The sequence below is a fragment of the Glossina fuscipes genome, unplaced genomic scaffold (genome assembly GCF_014805625.2).
Source record: "Glossina fuscipes isolate IAEA_lab_2018 unplaced genomic scaffold, Yale_Gfus_2 117, whole genome shotgun sequence".
In the NCBI taxonomy this organism is placed as follows: Eukaryota; Metazoa; Arthropoda; class Insecta; order Diptera; family Glossinidae; genus Glossina; species Glossina fuscipes.
Window position 1 is genome coordinate 335,766 of NW_023998460.1, and position 13,932 is coordinate 349,697.

Genomic DNA, 13,932 nt, shown 5'->3' on the forward strand with positions numbered 1-13,932 from the left:
ATCAATACAGAAAAGCATTCTGAATACATCGGTATAATAAAAGATCATTCTTAAGCCATACACCACACGTAGTGAAAGGTATAAAAATTTAAAAAGCTTTTATTTTCAAGGACTACATTCACTACTGATTATTTCATCTGATGATGAAAATTAGACAATATGGAATCGTTCATGGATTTGGGGGTTTTATTTCACAAAGGACCTATTTTTAATTTGCAATTTGAGCTGCCTTTAAATAAAGCTGGTTCCATACTTTACAAAAAAGCTATACATAAGTTTAATTAGACAATCACTGGAGTACGACTCTATTTTCTGATCTCATTTCTGTAGGTACTATGTATTCAATAGAATCCATTCAAAAGCAATACCTACTTTTTGCCCTTAGAAGTTTGGGTTGGGACTCCCATGTCTCCTTACTTCCTCATGAATAAAGATTATTTTTGTTAGCGTTATCTTAAGGAACGTAGATTTACCCTCGATTTTTCCTTTTTAATTAAGTGAATAAAGTACTGTCGATTAGCCGACATTACTTTGTGAGGTGAACTTCAACGTGCCGAACAACGTTTTTCTACCAACTTTATTTTCATAAAGCTCAATCAGACATATATACCAGCTTTTTAATCCTTTTAAAACCTTTTGCAAAAATCTAAATGCTATCTACGGTTAAATCTCTATATCGGATTCTTTAAATTCTATCAAATAAACTATCCTAAATACGCGTGTTTTGCCTACGTTGTATCTAAATTAGCGTGTAATCTTATTATCTTTGTAAGACTCGAAAATTTCACTATATTTTGTTCACTATTATCAACTGCCAAGCTTTTGCATGTTGGCAGCGATTTGGGGGTTCACCGTCAAGTGGAACTTACGTCGGCTGCGGGCCGCCTTTGTGCTAGATGTGTAATTGCTTTTTTTTTCTTTTTTTTCTGCACTTGAACTTTCTTTTTCTTTTTCTTAATTTTCCTTTAAATACTTTTTATTAATTATTAATAATATTTAGCGTAATACTTATTGCTAAGAGTCAAATTCTCGAGGAAAATATTTCGCAATTGTTTACCCTGGGTTCGACCAGGTTTCTATGAATATTACAACACGTTAATCACATCCCGTCGAGTTTAGCAGAATTTTCCTTAACATTGAGATCACGAGCGTTTTGATAAAATACAAGAAGATCAGTATTTAGTTTTTTAACCCCAAGATGGGAGGTTTCCCCCACTCTAGTTGAACAAGAGCATTTACCTTCATTCCACAAAAATGCTTTTTCACCAAGGCCAGAACTGCTTACCAACAAAATGACCAAACTAAAAGCACGGAAGAATAATTTTGAACGCTGAAATTTCCCTAAGTTGAGTCATATTGAATTTAAAGATGCTTATACAACATAAATTCACCCCGGCATACCACGCTGCGCATCCTTCTTAAACATTTCAGGCGTCGTTTCAGAAGTAAAGCGCAACACAAACATAGCTTGCGACTAAGATTAACACAATCGGATCCCATGTCGTTGGGAAGATAAATTATTGCGAAGGTTTCAGTGTTGGTGTCTTTGTAAAGATAAAAAATTCAAATTTCTCAGTTGACACTGTCTACTGCATCACTGCCCACTAGAACCTGGTAACTTCGCAAGAAGTGTTTCAATTCCACAATTTCTCCTAGGAGAAGTAAGTGCTGACAATTTCGTGCATGAAATTACTCACCTGATGTTAAGTAAAACAAAAATGCAGACGCATCTTTTGATATTCACACATTAACAAACGATCCTAATTTTTTACATCTGTTTGAAATGCCGACATGCTATTAATAAGAGATTTTTATCGCAAAATTCTGAAAATTACACTATTATAAGCATTGCTCGGGGAATGTCAGTGTACCAAATTTCATTAAAGTATCTCGGAAATCGCGAACTGTGAGTTGTACACAAGAATACATAGGGAGACATCAGACACGTAGGTCTCAAGTACTTCTGCGTGTTACATACGCCCGCACAATATTCACTATGCTACAAGTGGATATAAAAAGAAAAATCCATTGCAGCAGCAATTACTGCTAATCATCAACTATTTGTGCGTCTATTACCATATCTGAAACTAACAATTTAAATTTAATAATAGCCAAGAGTGTAGCTCTCAACTTGCCGATGGTGATTACCGTAGTTATAATTCCCTTAACACTATAACTAAGTGTTGTTTACACGAACAAGTAATACATTCATACTTTTGTTAGACCCGGCAGCTCAGGAGTGATTTCACTAATATCCGTTTTCTTATCTTCATTTGTTTATGAAAATTTAACGTTTACGTTAAACGCAAAAAAATTGCTTGTAGATTACAGGCAACGGCAAATGCATGCATACACATATTCGCGCTAAATTGAACGTCGTGATACGCTGTAACCACAATGACAAAAATTATAAAAAAGTTTCCATGCAACAATAAATAATATTCAGATATATAAATTGTGGTGACATTGCCACAAAGAGACTGAAAGAGGCTCACAAGAAATGATAGAAAAAGACGAAAACGAAAAATCTACTACTTTAATATGTGAAAAAATAATAAAGGTTAATATACTCGAACAAATACAAAACGCCAGAATAGGTACAGAAAAGCGAACGGAATGTAGGATGACCCCCTACGTTGGCTTACAAAGGCACATTCATAGCCGAGCTATGAATAGTGTGCATAGATATGTGCGAATGGTTTATTATAAATTGCTATGCAACATGAAAACACCAAAAGAAAAAACGATTTTTTTTTCTTTGTAGAACATCACTAAATTGCAGACGAAGCCTTTTTGCATAAAGAAACAGTAGAGAAAAAATTAATAGCATGTATGTTGAAAAACAGAAAATCTGCTAAATACAAGCACATTTCTCGTGCAGCCAGAACAATATCCACCGGGGAAAATGGACAGACAAGCAGTAAGGCAGCTAGCTATATTAAGTAAACAAGACTAGAAATGTTACACGCTGTTGAAACTCAATTCTAAGTAAAAACGAGTTTAAGTAAATTTCAAATTAACAGAGTGTGTCAGTGCAGGTAATGATAACGTTAACGGTGATTAAGATGACTGAAGCAGGCTAAGCCGTGCAAAATTCCCAAATGTTTCTTACATTTGCTAAAACCGGGTTTGTTTACTTTTCCCTCTTTATCATTTCCTTCCTGCATCAGTCAGCATATGATAACTTTTTCGAGGGATTTTTCTATACAGCTCATATCCACTGTATTTGTTTTCGTTATTGTTATACATAATAATTACATCATATATTGTAAGCCGTAGCGATATCTGCAATGTTGGAATGTTTACCTTAATTAATGTTGTAGCTTTTTTTCCTGCTTGCCTTTAATCTACTTTCCACGCATTTATATTTTACACTATTTATGTTATCGGATATATTAGGTTAATGCGAATGTACTCAATTTAATTTTATTTAAGCTAAAATGGTTCATAAGTTTATTTAATTCGTAAGCTTAATAGGCTGTAGATTGTACACAAAAATTTATAGACAGACATTAAATAGACAGACAAACAACCACAGATCAATTATATATATTTTATCTCTCGATGTTCCTCCGACGTTGATACCTAAACGAATAGCACATACTCACTTTTAAATGAACATACGCAAACCAAGGGCCTTACTTCTCCCTGCCCCACCCAACGATCTCCTTCCTCCGATGATTTCTATGAGAGACGCCGAAGTTGGGTCCGAAAACTCCTAAGCTACTTTGTTCTCAAATTTAATAAAACTATTCACTTATTATACTTAGCTAGTTTCTACATAGACATCATAAAGAGCACCGAACCATTATTCCTGTAATAGAGAGAAACGATCTAAATCAATTGGCATAAATTTAGCAGCACAATTCATCGAATATAAGCGGTTTTTCATCATATGGTGTTACTTCCAGCAAATAGGATTTTGAATAGAACAAAGGAATGCAAAATTTATGAGAAAATGATTCCATCCATATGTCTGCCACTAAACGTACATTTATTTGACAAGAGATATTTAAATCATTTTGCTATTGGTAACCTTCGCCGAATTTATAACAGGTACTTGGATGATTGTTTTTAAGAAAGCGTTACAAAGAACAGACGAGTTTATCTGTGTATGTATCGCAAGAAGGAACTTTATTTCGTTTTTGAAAAACTTTGACCGCTTACCATGCATGAAGTGGTTGTTGTTGTGCTGCTGCTTGTATTAAAAAACTTTTGCCTAGCATACAATTTTTGCTGGCTCTTTTTCTCACGTTATCTTTGGTATCTTGTGATCGTTTAAATAAACATTTACTACAAATCAAGGTCTTTATGTTTTTCCTTTTTTCTTACTTAACACCAATTTCTTTGCTGAAAGAAAAATTTTCAGTGTTTTCTTGCGAAGCGGCTGAGGAAACATTGAAATATTCTTTCATTGACCACATACTGATTTTCTGTTTATTGTAGAAAGGCTTGCTATTTTGTCTTTGTGGCTACTCCACTCTTTGTTTTCTTTTTCCCTCTTCTCTACTTTTTCATGTTTACTTCATACCTCATAATTTGACCGCTTTACCCTCGAAATTTGCGGTTTCTAAATAAAATTGTCCAGTTTCGATTATAATAATAATGGGCGTCGCCCGAAAAGCATAACAACTTGCTCTGACTGCTTAGTGGTAGACTGGTTTAAGGATGTTGATATTAGATTTGCAGCTATTGCCATAAATTATCAAAGCATAGTCAATCTTTCTTAACACAAGCATTTTGGTAAGATAAGCAAGTGTTAATATGCGCATGGCTTCTCCAAGCAACGTACTATATGAAATTCACCCTTGTTAAAAACGTGCTGGAAAACGTGAGTCCGAGACCATGGAGCGTCTGCACATTTAGTACTGGTAAGTCGTTAATATGCATCAGTAGGTTTCCTGCATCGCACATTTGTTTTCGACAAATGTGCTTTTTTTTTATTTTGGTGTGGAAATCTTAGCCCCTGACGAGTTTGCCCATGTGGAGATCCCTCGTGCAATAGATTCGAGGATGTTGATTGCTTTCGTGTTGTCTTTTTCTTTTGTAAAAATGTATACATCGTCTTCGTAGAGGCAATGTTCCACTCTTGGTACACGACAAAGAATTTTGCTAATTTCGTTGAAGGCGATTTGGAAAAGCGTGACAGAAAGAGGAGATCCTTGCGGAATGCCATTCATTAGTGGAAAGGAATCAGAGACATGATTGTTGATTCTAACTTTAAACCACCGATGTGACATGAATGATTTGATGTAGTTGAAAAATATGAGTCCAAGAGTCTTAAAATAACATGAAGACCAACTCTGTCAAATGCTTTTTCGAAATCAATTGAGAGAATTGTTACGTGATTTCGTTCGGAAATTGCTTTGCTTGTAAAATAATCAATATGTAACAGAGCGTCGATGCATCCTCTACCCCGCTTGAAACCAACTTGTAGCTTTGTTGCCAGGTTCTTGGACTCAAGAAACCAAGATAATCTAGATGCCATAATCTTTTCCAATATCTTTAAGAGGCAAGATAAAAGAGAGATTGGGCGATAAGCCCGTGCGATGCAGACATTTTTTGACTTTGGAATTGGAACAACTGCGGCCAGTTTCCACATGTAGGGTATATGGCTAGTCGAAAATACCGTATTATATAGGTCCAGTAATTTCTTTTTACTAGACTTAGACATAGCGCTGATCATTTGGTATGAAATGCGGTCTAGACCAGGTGTCTTTCCCTTCAAATTGGAGAGACAACTTCCAAGTTCTGAGGTGGATATGCAATTTTCCAGGAACATGGCACATCTATCAATATTATTTGAAAGAGATATTGGACTCCTCTTATTTTCGATGAAAGCACTGGAGAAGTTGCTGTCAGAGGAGTATTCGCACCACACTTTTTCAAAGTAATTAGAAATCTCATCTGCATCAGTTAAAGTTCCATTGGGAGTGCAGATGGCAAAGATTTCGTTCAGGTTTGAAGTCCCATTGAGTCTGTTGATTTTGTTCCAGACAACTTTCATTGATGTATTTCTGTGAATTCCTCTCGAAAAAAGTTCGAAATTAAGTGCCTTTGGTTTTCGTAGTTCCTTCCTGAATAGAGCATCGGCCTTTTTGTATAATAACAAATGATCCTGATCAGGGCATCTCTTAAAGCGGTGCCATAGATCCATTTTATTTTTCCTCAGAAACGAAAGCGTGTTGTTCCATTAAGGAACCATAGCTCGTTTAAAAGAGCTGTTGGATTGAGGAATAGAAAGATGAGCAGCCGTGCGAATCGCTTTAGTCATAATAGCAGTATCATGGTTGCAGTTCCCATTAAATGGCTTTGAATTCAGAAATGACCCGGCCTGTTTGGAGTAATTGATCAAATCCGCATTCGTGAAGTATCCAGTATATGATTTGGGTGGAATAGGACTAAAAGAGCTTCTACAATGGGTTTCTTGAAGCGATAAAAACGTTGAATTAAAATCACTTGTGAGTGTACGGAGTTTATCAAAGTTATTAATAATACCCTTAATGTTCCATTGTAGAATTTTAAAAACTTTATTTAATTGTAATGACATGGAAGCAGAGTGGAATTAAGGTTAAGTTGATATGTCAGCGTCTCCGTCGAGAAGGTCGCTATAGGAATTTTTCGTGAATGTTTTATTCTTACCAGCTAAATAATCTGCACTGGTGGTTTGGTACATTTGAAGCACAACGAGTGGGCGCACGTGAATAATTTGAAGTTGAATTATGTTGATTATGAATGAAAGAATGGATTCACTACCACTTGTAATTTGTTGAGTAAAGTTGAGAGCTGGAGATTCTGGAGAATTTAGTATATTAGATTTTACCATATATGTTGTTGTTTTAACTTTTTCAATATTTGGTGTTGCTTTGGTTTTTTCAATATTATCTTTGGCGGGTGATGTAACTGGTTTCGCAATACAATTTTTGTTTAATGGTGGAAGACGTTTTTCATTAGATGGAGTGGGAGTTAAAGGCTTACTAGGCACGATTTGCGAGGCAACAGCAGCGCAGGTATTACTTTTTTCAATTGCTTGGACTACAGATGGATTTCTTTCGCGGTATTTGCGTCGCGCTTCACCCATGCTACAGTAATTTTCTGTTTTGATTTTTAGTATTTCGCGCATTTGTATAAAACGTGGGCATTGTTTGTCTAACGCAGAGTGTTGATCGTTGCAATTTAAGCAGAAGCTACGCGACCAGTTTTTAGGATGTGGAGGAAGACCACATTTAGCACAGCATGGAGGACTAGTGCATCTTTTTGCCGTGTGGCCCAGGCGTTGGCAGTTGTAACACCTCATGGGATTTGGAATGTAGAGTTCTACTTTACATTTGTACGAAGCTACATCAGCCGTGCCGGTAGCCGATAGCGGTCAAAAGTCAAAATAATTCTTCCTGTAGGAGAGCGGGTTTTTCCATCGTCATTTAAATTGGTGAATTTGTAAACTTCAGTCACTCCTTGACTACCCATTTCGCGAACAATTTCATCTCCCGGCACATGCTTTAAGCTTGGGGCATAAACTACGCCTTTAACCGAGTTCAGTTTGTCATGCAGTTTAGCGGAAATAGCACATAAATTAGCTAATGATTTTGATTTTATGAGGTTTTCAGTTGGGCGTGTCCACAGATAGGACAAGTAAATTCCCATCGCATAGAATGGAAATAGAGTTTATATATGTTGTAATGCTATCTAGTGCTTTTTTAATAGCAAAAGTTCTGATTTGTGAAATTGTTAAGGTAGGATCAGTTGGAGAAATCACAACATATTTTTTGTCAATAGGAATGATGTTACCGGTTGGCAACACCGTAAAGTCCGAATTTTTAATCGTCTTTCTTTGGGGGGATACGGCCGCTAATAGATTAAATCTAATTGTGTTTTTATCTGGCGGCCCCGCCAGATTGAAAAGGTTTGGGAAACTACTAAGGATAATGTCAAACGTTTTCAACTTTTTTTTTTTTTTTTGGATTTAATGGAAACACGTACGGTATCCGCGATGATCAGTTTTAGCAATAAACACACAAAAAGTTCAATGTATTGTAATAAATTTGAACACTTTTAAAAACGTATAAAGCAATAAAAAAAAAATTGCAACATTTTTTTACACAAAGAAAAAGATATGACCACAGCGTTTGTACAGAGTTGCCGTTGTACTGAGGGTAACGAAATTGTTGAATATTATGCTGTGGAATCTGTTTCTTTTTATTGCGGAAGAAAAATTTCTTGCCCCTGCTACTTAGACAATTGGCATTAGACGCTAAGCGCCAGTTGCCAACGTCAAAGCATACTAATAAAGTTAACGGAAGGAGTTCATCGAAGGGCTTTTAGAATCTCAAATGTGTTTTCCCGAATGTATACATTGGCGAGGCAGTCTACATAAACTTCAGGAGAGCATTTAATGGAATGAAAATTTCAGAAAATTTCCACTTGTCTTAAATATCGAATTCTAAACTCATACTTACAAGAAAATTCCTGAATTATGATAGACAACAATAGAAAAGGTGTAATTCCATTCCATGTTCGTAGTTTTAAAAATTCATCTAAAATATAAACTTCACAAATCATTAAAGACAATATTGTGTTCACCTTTTGTTTACCAAATTTATAATAACGTTTTTACTTTATATGCCGCTTGCCTGAGTACACATATGTTTACTATCATGTCCAGCAACTCAATCAAAAAAAAACAAAAATATATTCAACAATACACCTATTCGTGTACTGGTATACACATAAAACATAACTGTTATAAATGCATGCATTTAACGTGCACTTAGGCTTTTTTTGTGCTAATATTTCTGTTTTGCTTTTCCTTTTACTTTCCCTTTTCGTCTCTATTTGCACCCGTTGTTCAAAACAATTGGGGGTTAAGGTGAAACAAAGAATCTGCTGAAATAACACGAAAAACTTTTTAAGTTCTATTGTTTCATAAATGATGCCTAAAAGCATACAAGCTTTTGTAATAAAAAAAAGTAGAAAACACATAACTAAAATGAAACACGAAACTATGCTTTTAATTCTCCTTTGTTCCCCGTCTTTCGAAAAACTTCGGTAGTCGAACTCTTTGTTTTTGTCTGCTTTTCGCTTTAAACAATAAAAAGCGAAATATATAAATGATTTTGTTAAAGTGTTTATTTAAAGGCAAACGTATACGTAGTTCTTCCATCGTTCCATTATCAAAAATTTTATGTTTTCAAATAATAATAATTTATAATATGAATACATTCGTGAAATTGTAATTTAAATTTTTCTTTACCCACCACTGAAGCAGGGGAGTGTCCTTATTTTGACATTATGTTTATAACACCCGCAAGAAAGCTTCAGACACCTAAATTTAGTAGAAACATTAGAAGCTTTTGCACGCAAATCGTCCGAATAGATCAGAGCATTTGTCCCAGCGAAGCGTGGACTGAACGCAATTCTGTTTTTCTAAACAAAAATTTTGTCGATTTTTGCTCACTATTCAAAAATTATAGATGAAGATAGATAGAAGGCTGAAATTTTTAACATTTATTGTACGAAAAACATAAATGTGAAAAATTTATGTGTAAAAATAGAAAAAATCGACTATGCCGCCACAACTTACAAGCGATTAAATTTTCTGTTTTTTACTTTGTTGAAGTTTTGTGGTTATTAATCATAAGCTAAACAAGATAGAACGTTTAAAATGGAAATATGTTGCCTGCCTAAAAACATGTTAATTCTAAAGCAAAAATGATGGACACCACGACATGGTGGATACGTTGTTTTTTAAAAATGCCGTCGGCATAGGTATCAGATAAAAGGGTTTGGAGATTATAAAGCGAAAACCTAGAAGTGTTAATTCCAAATGAATTATGGTGGACGCCCCGACGTGACAGATTAATTTTTCTTAACAACACCATTCAATGGAGTAAAAGGTGAAAGATAAATTTTATCTCATTCATTTGTTTATGACCATAAATAAAAATATGGGACGCCAAAAATTTTAAAGATAGTGAATATTAGAGTTTCGCCCTCAGATGAATTAAACTTTTTTAATTTTTTACATTAAAATTCATTTTGGGAGAAAGCAAAACATTACTCTGATTTTAAACCTCAGAGACATTTTTTCGATCGTTTAATTTATCACAAGTAAGCATTCTATAGAGAAACACTAACTTAACTCGATGGCAATTTCATGGGATTCGGACGTTGTTCACGTAATATTTTGGGATTTATATTTTAAGCTTCTAAAAACCTAGTGAATACTTTTCCAGTTTCTGCCCTTTTATTATTTTGCAATTTTTACCATCTAAAGAGCACATAGACGCACGATATATTTTTCTATGATATGGATCCAGGTCTGTTGTATATAAAATGTCTCGATTGCGTACACTGCTCCTTCCAGTAATATATAACTAACTAACAAATAAAAAGTTAGCTATTAGAACGACAATAAACTAGATTTGTTTTCCTATGTCTTAACGCCTTATTTTGAAATCGTTACAAAAGGCATAGTGCGCTCACTTATGATATCTGTATATTTACGTTTACTTGGAGTTTTGGCGCAAGACTGTGAAATTTGATCTATTCTATCCCTATTGATAATATCTCCCCTATTGATAAAAATTCCCAACGAAGTAAAGAAGGCATTAAGCAATTTGACTGATCTGTTGTGAGTCGAACTATTTTTCTGAGTTAAGCTATTTAACTATAGATTTAAACCGAAAGCTTTCTGTTGAATAACAAAAGCGCTGAAACTCTTTCGGTAGAATACACGATTTACACCGTAAAGTAGTATCCATTAGCATGTGACATATAAGCGATGCGCTGTTTTTTTTTCTATTTGATACCTCACTCCCGCATTGAACAGTGAAGGATGAAAATCGACTAATTTTTGTTTGCAAAGTCAGACGTTTCATCAGGCTTAAACTACTAAAAGCAGACCACGCTTTTCTGCTTGCACTGAACGCAGAATAACTTGATCTTTCTCAATCGACTCAGTCACGCAGTTGATCTGATTTTTGCACCTGAAAGTCTTAAATTATTGCTGTTTAAGGTATGGCGCAAAAAAGAATTTCTTTTGAATAATTCTGGCAATGAAAAAATGCTGTCGATGAATGCTCTTTATTTGGCACAGAAGTCTATATTTTCGCGCTGCGATATATGCTGGTATTACGATTCATTATTGTTGCCAGTGATGTTAGATTTGTATGTGCTCGAAACTTGTTCTTGAGGCTCCTATAGGCAAACTCTTACTCCACATTTACATTCTTGATACAACGAAAGCATTATACAAATTCTAGATTTTGTAAAATTACCCAATGACGAATTTCTTTTATACTTATACCTGCTAGCATACAAATTCAAGTCATTGAAAAGAAATTTAATGACTCCAACCTTATTCTGATGTTAGACATTATTATTCGTCTGCGTACTTTTTTGGAAAACATTTGCCCTAAATCAATTATTAGCAATATCAACAAAAATCGAGTACTTTGTCAGTAGAATATGATTGTTGAATTTTTGATACCGTTTCGTCGCCACATGCCTTTAACAAATAAAGACAGTTACTCATATAACGAATTTTCAAAATAAGGCGGATGATGCAATTCGACTTATTTTCAATCGCGGTCTGTAACAATACCGTTGGTTAAAAATGTTGTGATCGCATGTTGACGTTGGATGCTACTTTTGTGTTTAATATTATTATTTGCGTTTATACTACTTATCTCCCTAAAAACTATGAACTGTATTAAATTTAGGGCTACTCGAGAGCGTCGCTTTACGAGAATAGAAGGCTGACAAGACCAAGCTATGTGCCTTTGTTCAGCTAGCTAGCTCGTTAAACGTGGAGGAGTTTTATATTTTGGCTCTCAGACACTCCTCAGGCATTTGCGCCTAAAACAATAGCACTTACTTACCCTTTAACGAACACAACGAACGAAACTTAACCTACCATATGCGCGTACTCCAAGCCTTGGTCATTTTACTACCCGACATACCCAATGGTCTTGTTCGACCCATATTGTCCTTGAGAGGCCTGGAAGTTTGGTCCTAAGACCCTTCTAATCGGCATTTTTTTGTTTGTTTCTTAACATTCTTGTTTCATCTTTTCACAATTATTAATTAATTACTATATAAAAAAAATAATATCCTTTCTAATCATATATATGCGAACAGAAAATGATGACAGCTTAACGCTTATAATAACAAAAAGAATCTGTTTGTCTGCTGTGTTTGTCACAATAAAATCTTCGACTAAAAAAGAAAAATCTGTAAAGCCATCCAATTCAAGTCATCCAGATACAGTTAAAAATTGTAGCGTTGTTATATATACCCCAGATGCTGTTATTACACACGGTAGCCGTTGTTATTATACATTATAACTGCTGTTATTATGTATTATAACGGCCTTAACGAAAACGCCAAACAAGGAGAGAATATCTTTGTGCTGGCTATTCATCATCATTCAATCTCGAAAAATCTCTCTTTAACTCTATACGACAAAGCAATAAAATATCTTTTGGTTTTTAATCAATTACTCATGTTTTCCTTTATATCCTAAATCGATGTGTCTTTTATCGATAATTATTCGGGTGCGTTATTTATTACAAAATGACCGCACCTTCAAACTGAAAAAAAATGTCCCATATGGTTTTGATGTTTAACCAAAACGTGAGTACAACAATTTGATTTGACAAACTTTTATGCTTTCGTATTTTCGTTGCATCATGATCAGACACAAATAATTACTTTTTTTTAGTTTTGTGAAATCATGAACACGATAAACGGCACATATTTACAAAGAATATTACAATTTGGTTTTTTTTTTTTACTTATATTCGTTGTAGACGAATGTTTTTTTGATAAAATAACTTTAGCGAATAAAGATAGGAAGTCCTAGCGGTCCATTGTACTTTTTCTTCGGTTATTGTTATTATTGTAAAGCATGAAATAATTCCAACATTTTCCTCCTTTGTTTCTGGCACTTGATCATTGTATTTCATTCGTTACTTTAATAATTTTTGTTGTTTCACGACCACTTAAATTTTATGAAGTCCTTTTTTTTCATTTTACGACGGTCAGATGAGTCATCTTGCTTTTTTCCGATTCCTCTCACGAATTTTTTTTTTGGCAAAAATTAATGAATAACTCTAAAGAAAAAGTGGCATTAAAAGTTTGCTCTCATTTTTTTTGTATAATTTCAAAATTGCAAATTGCTAACACGTAGGTAATCTTTTTTAGCACTGTTTAACACTATTTCTCACTGTCAACTTCCTTTGTGCGCGAACTTAACAAAATATGTAATGAGGCAAATATAAATTGTTAAATCAAAACCACACACTACAGTATTTACAAAACACGTCGGTGTATCAATTTGCATCAAAATAACTTGTATAAAAATATTAACAATTTCGCAAGATTATTACAAAATAAAATTGTAAAATTTGTTGAAGGGGATAAATATTTAAAGCATATTTTAAAACAATTAAAAAATATTAAATGAGGGATTTCGCTGCAATACTTTCACTCGTTTTCTTTGTATTTATTACAGGCTCAAGATGATTTAGAGAAAGATCATGATTTTTCTGGCTCAGGCTTTGGCCCCGACGATGAAGATTCAGATGATGAATACCATCACCACCATCATACACATATTCATCAGCAAACGGGTAAATCGAATATAAATAATCTAAATAATAAACAGCAAACTGGTGACAACAAGTTCATCATCACCAATAGTAGAAACAATAATAATAATAATTTAATAAATCAATTCAACAATAATAATAATAACAACATTATTCACCAAACGAACAGTGGAACAACATTCATTGGTAGCGGCAATACTGCTAGTGGCAGTACCGGCCTCATCGGCGCTACCAGCCATAATAATCTCGGTAACAAAACTATCGATATGATAAACCTGCTTTCTGTTACCTTGTTTTTTTTTTAATTTTCGACTTCATTTTT

The 13,932-nt window shown here is 34.3% G+C and overlaps 1 protein-coding gene across 9 annotated transcripts in view; it reads left to right on the forward strand.

The window, feature by feature from the left end:
- LOC119640284 (syndecan) overlaps positions 1-13,932 on the forward strand; it is a 295,304-nt gene that overhangs the window by 270,935 nt on the left and 10,437 nt on the right. For 7 of the 9 annotated variants that reach the window (XM_038038198.1, XM_038038196.1, XM_038038195.1 and 4 more), the window contains one exon: positions 13,514-13,631. In XM_038038198.1, coding sequence (XP_037894126.1) covers positions 13,514-13,631 — 118 coding nt within the window. The other 2 variants (XM_038038202.1, XM_038038203.1) reach the window with 1 other exon arrangement.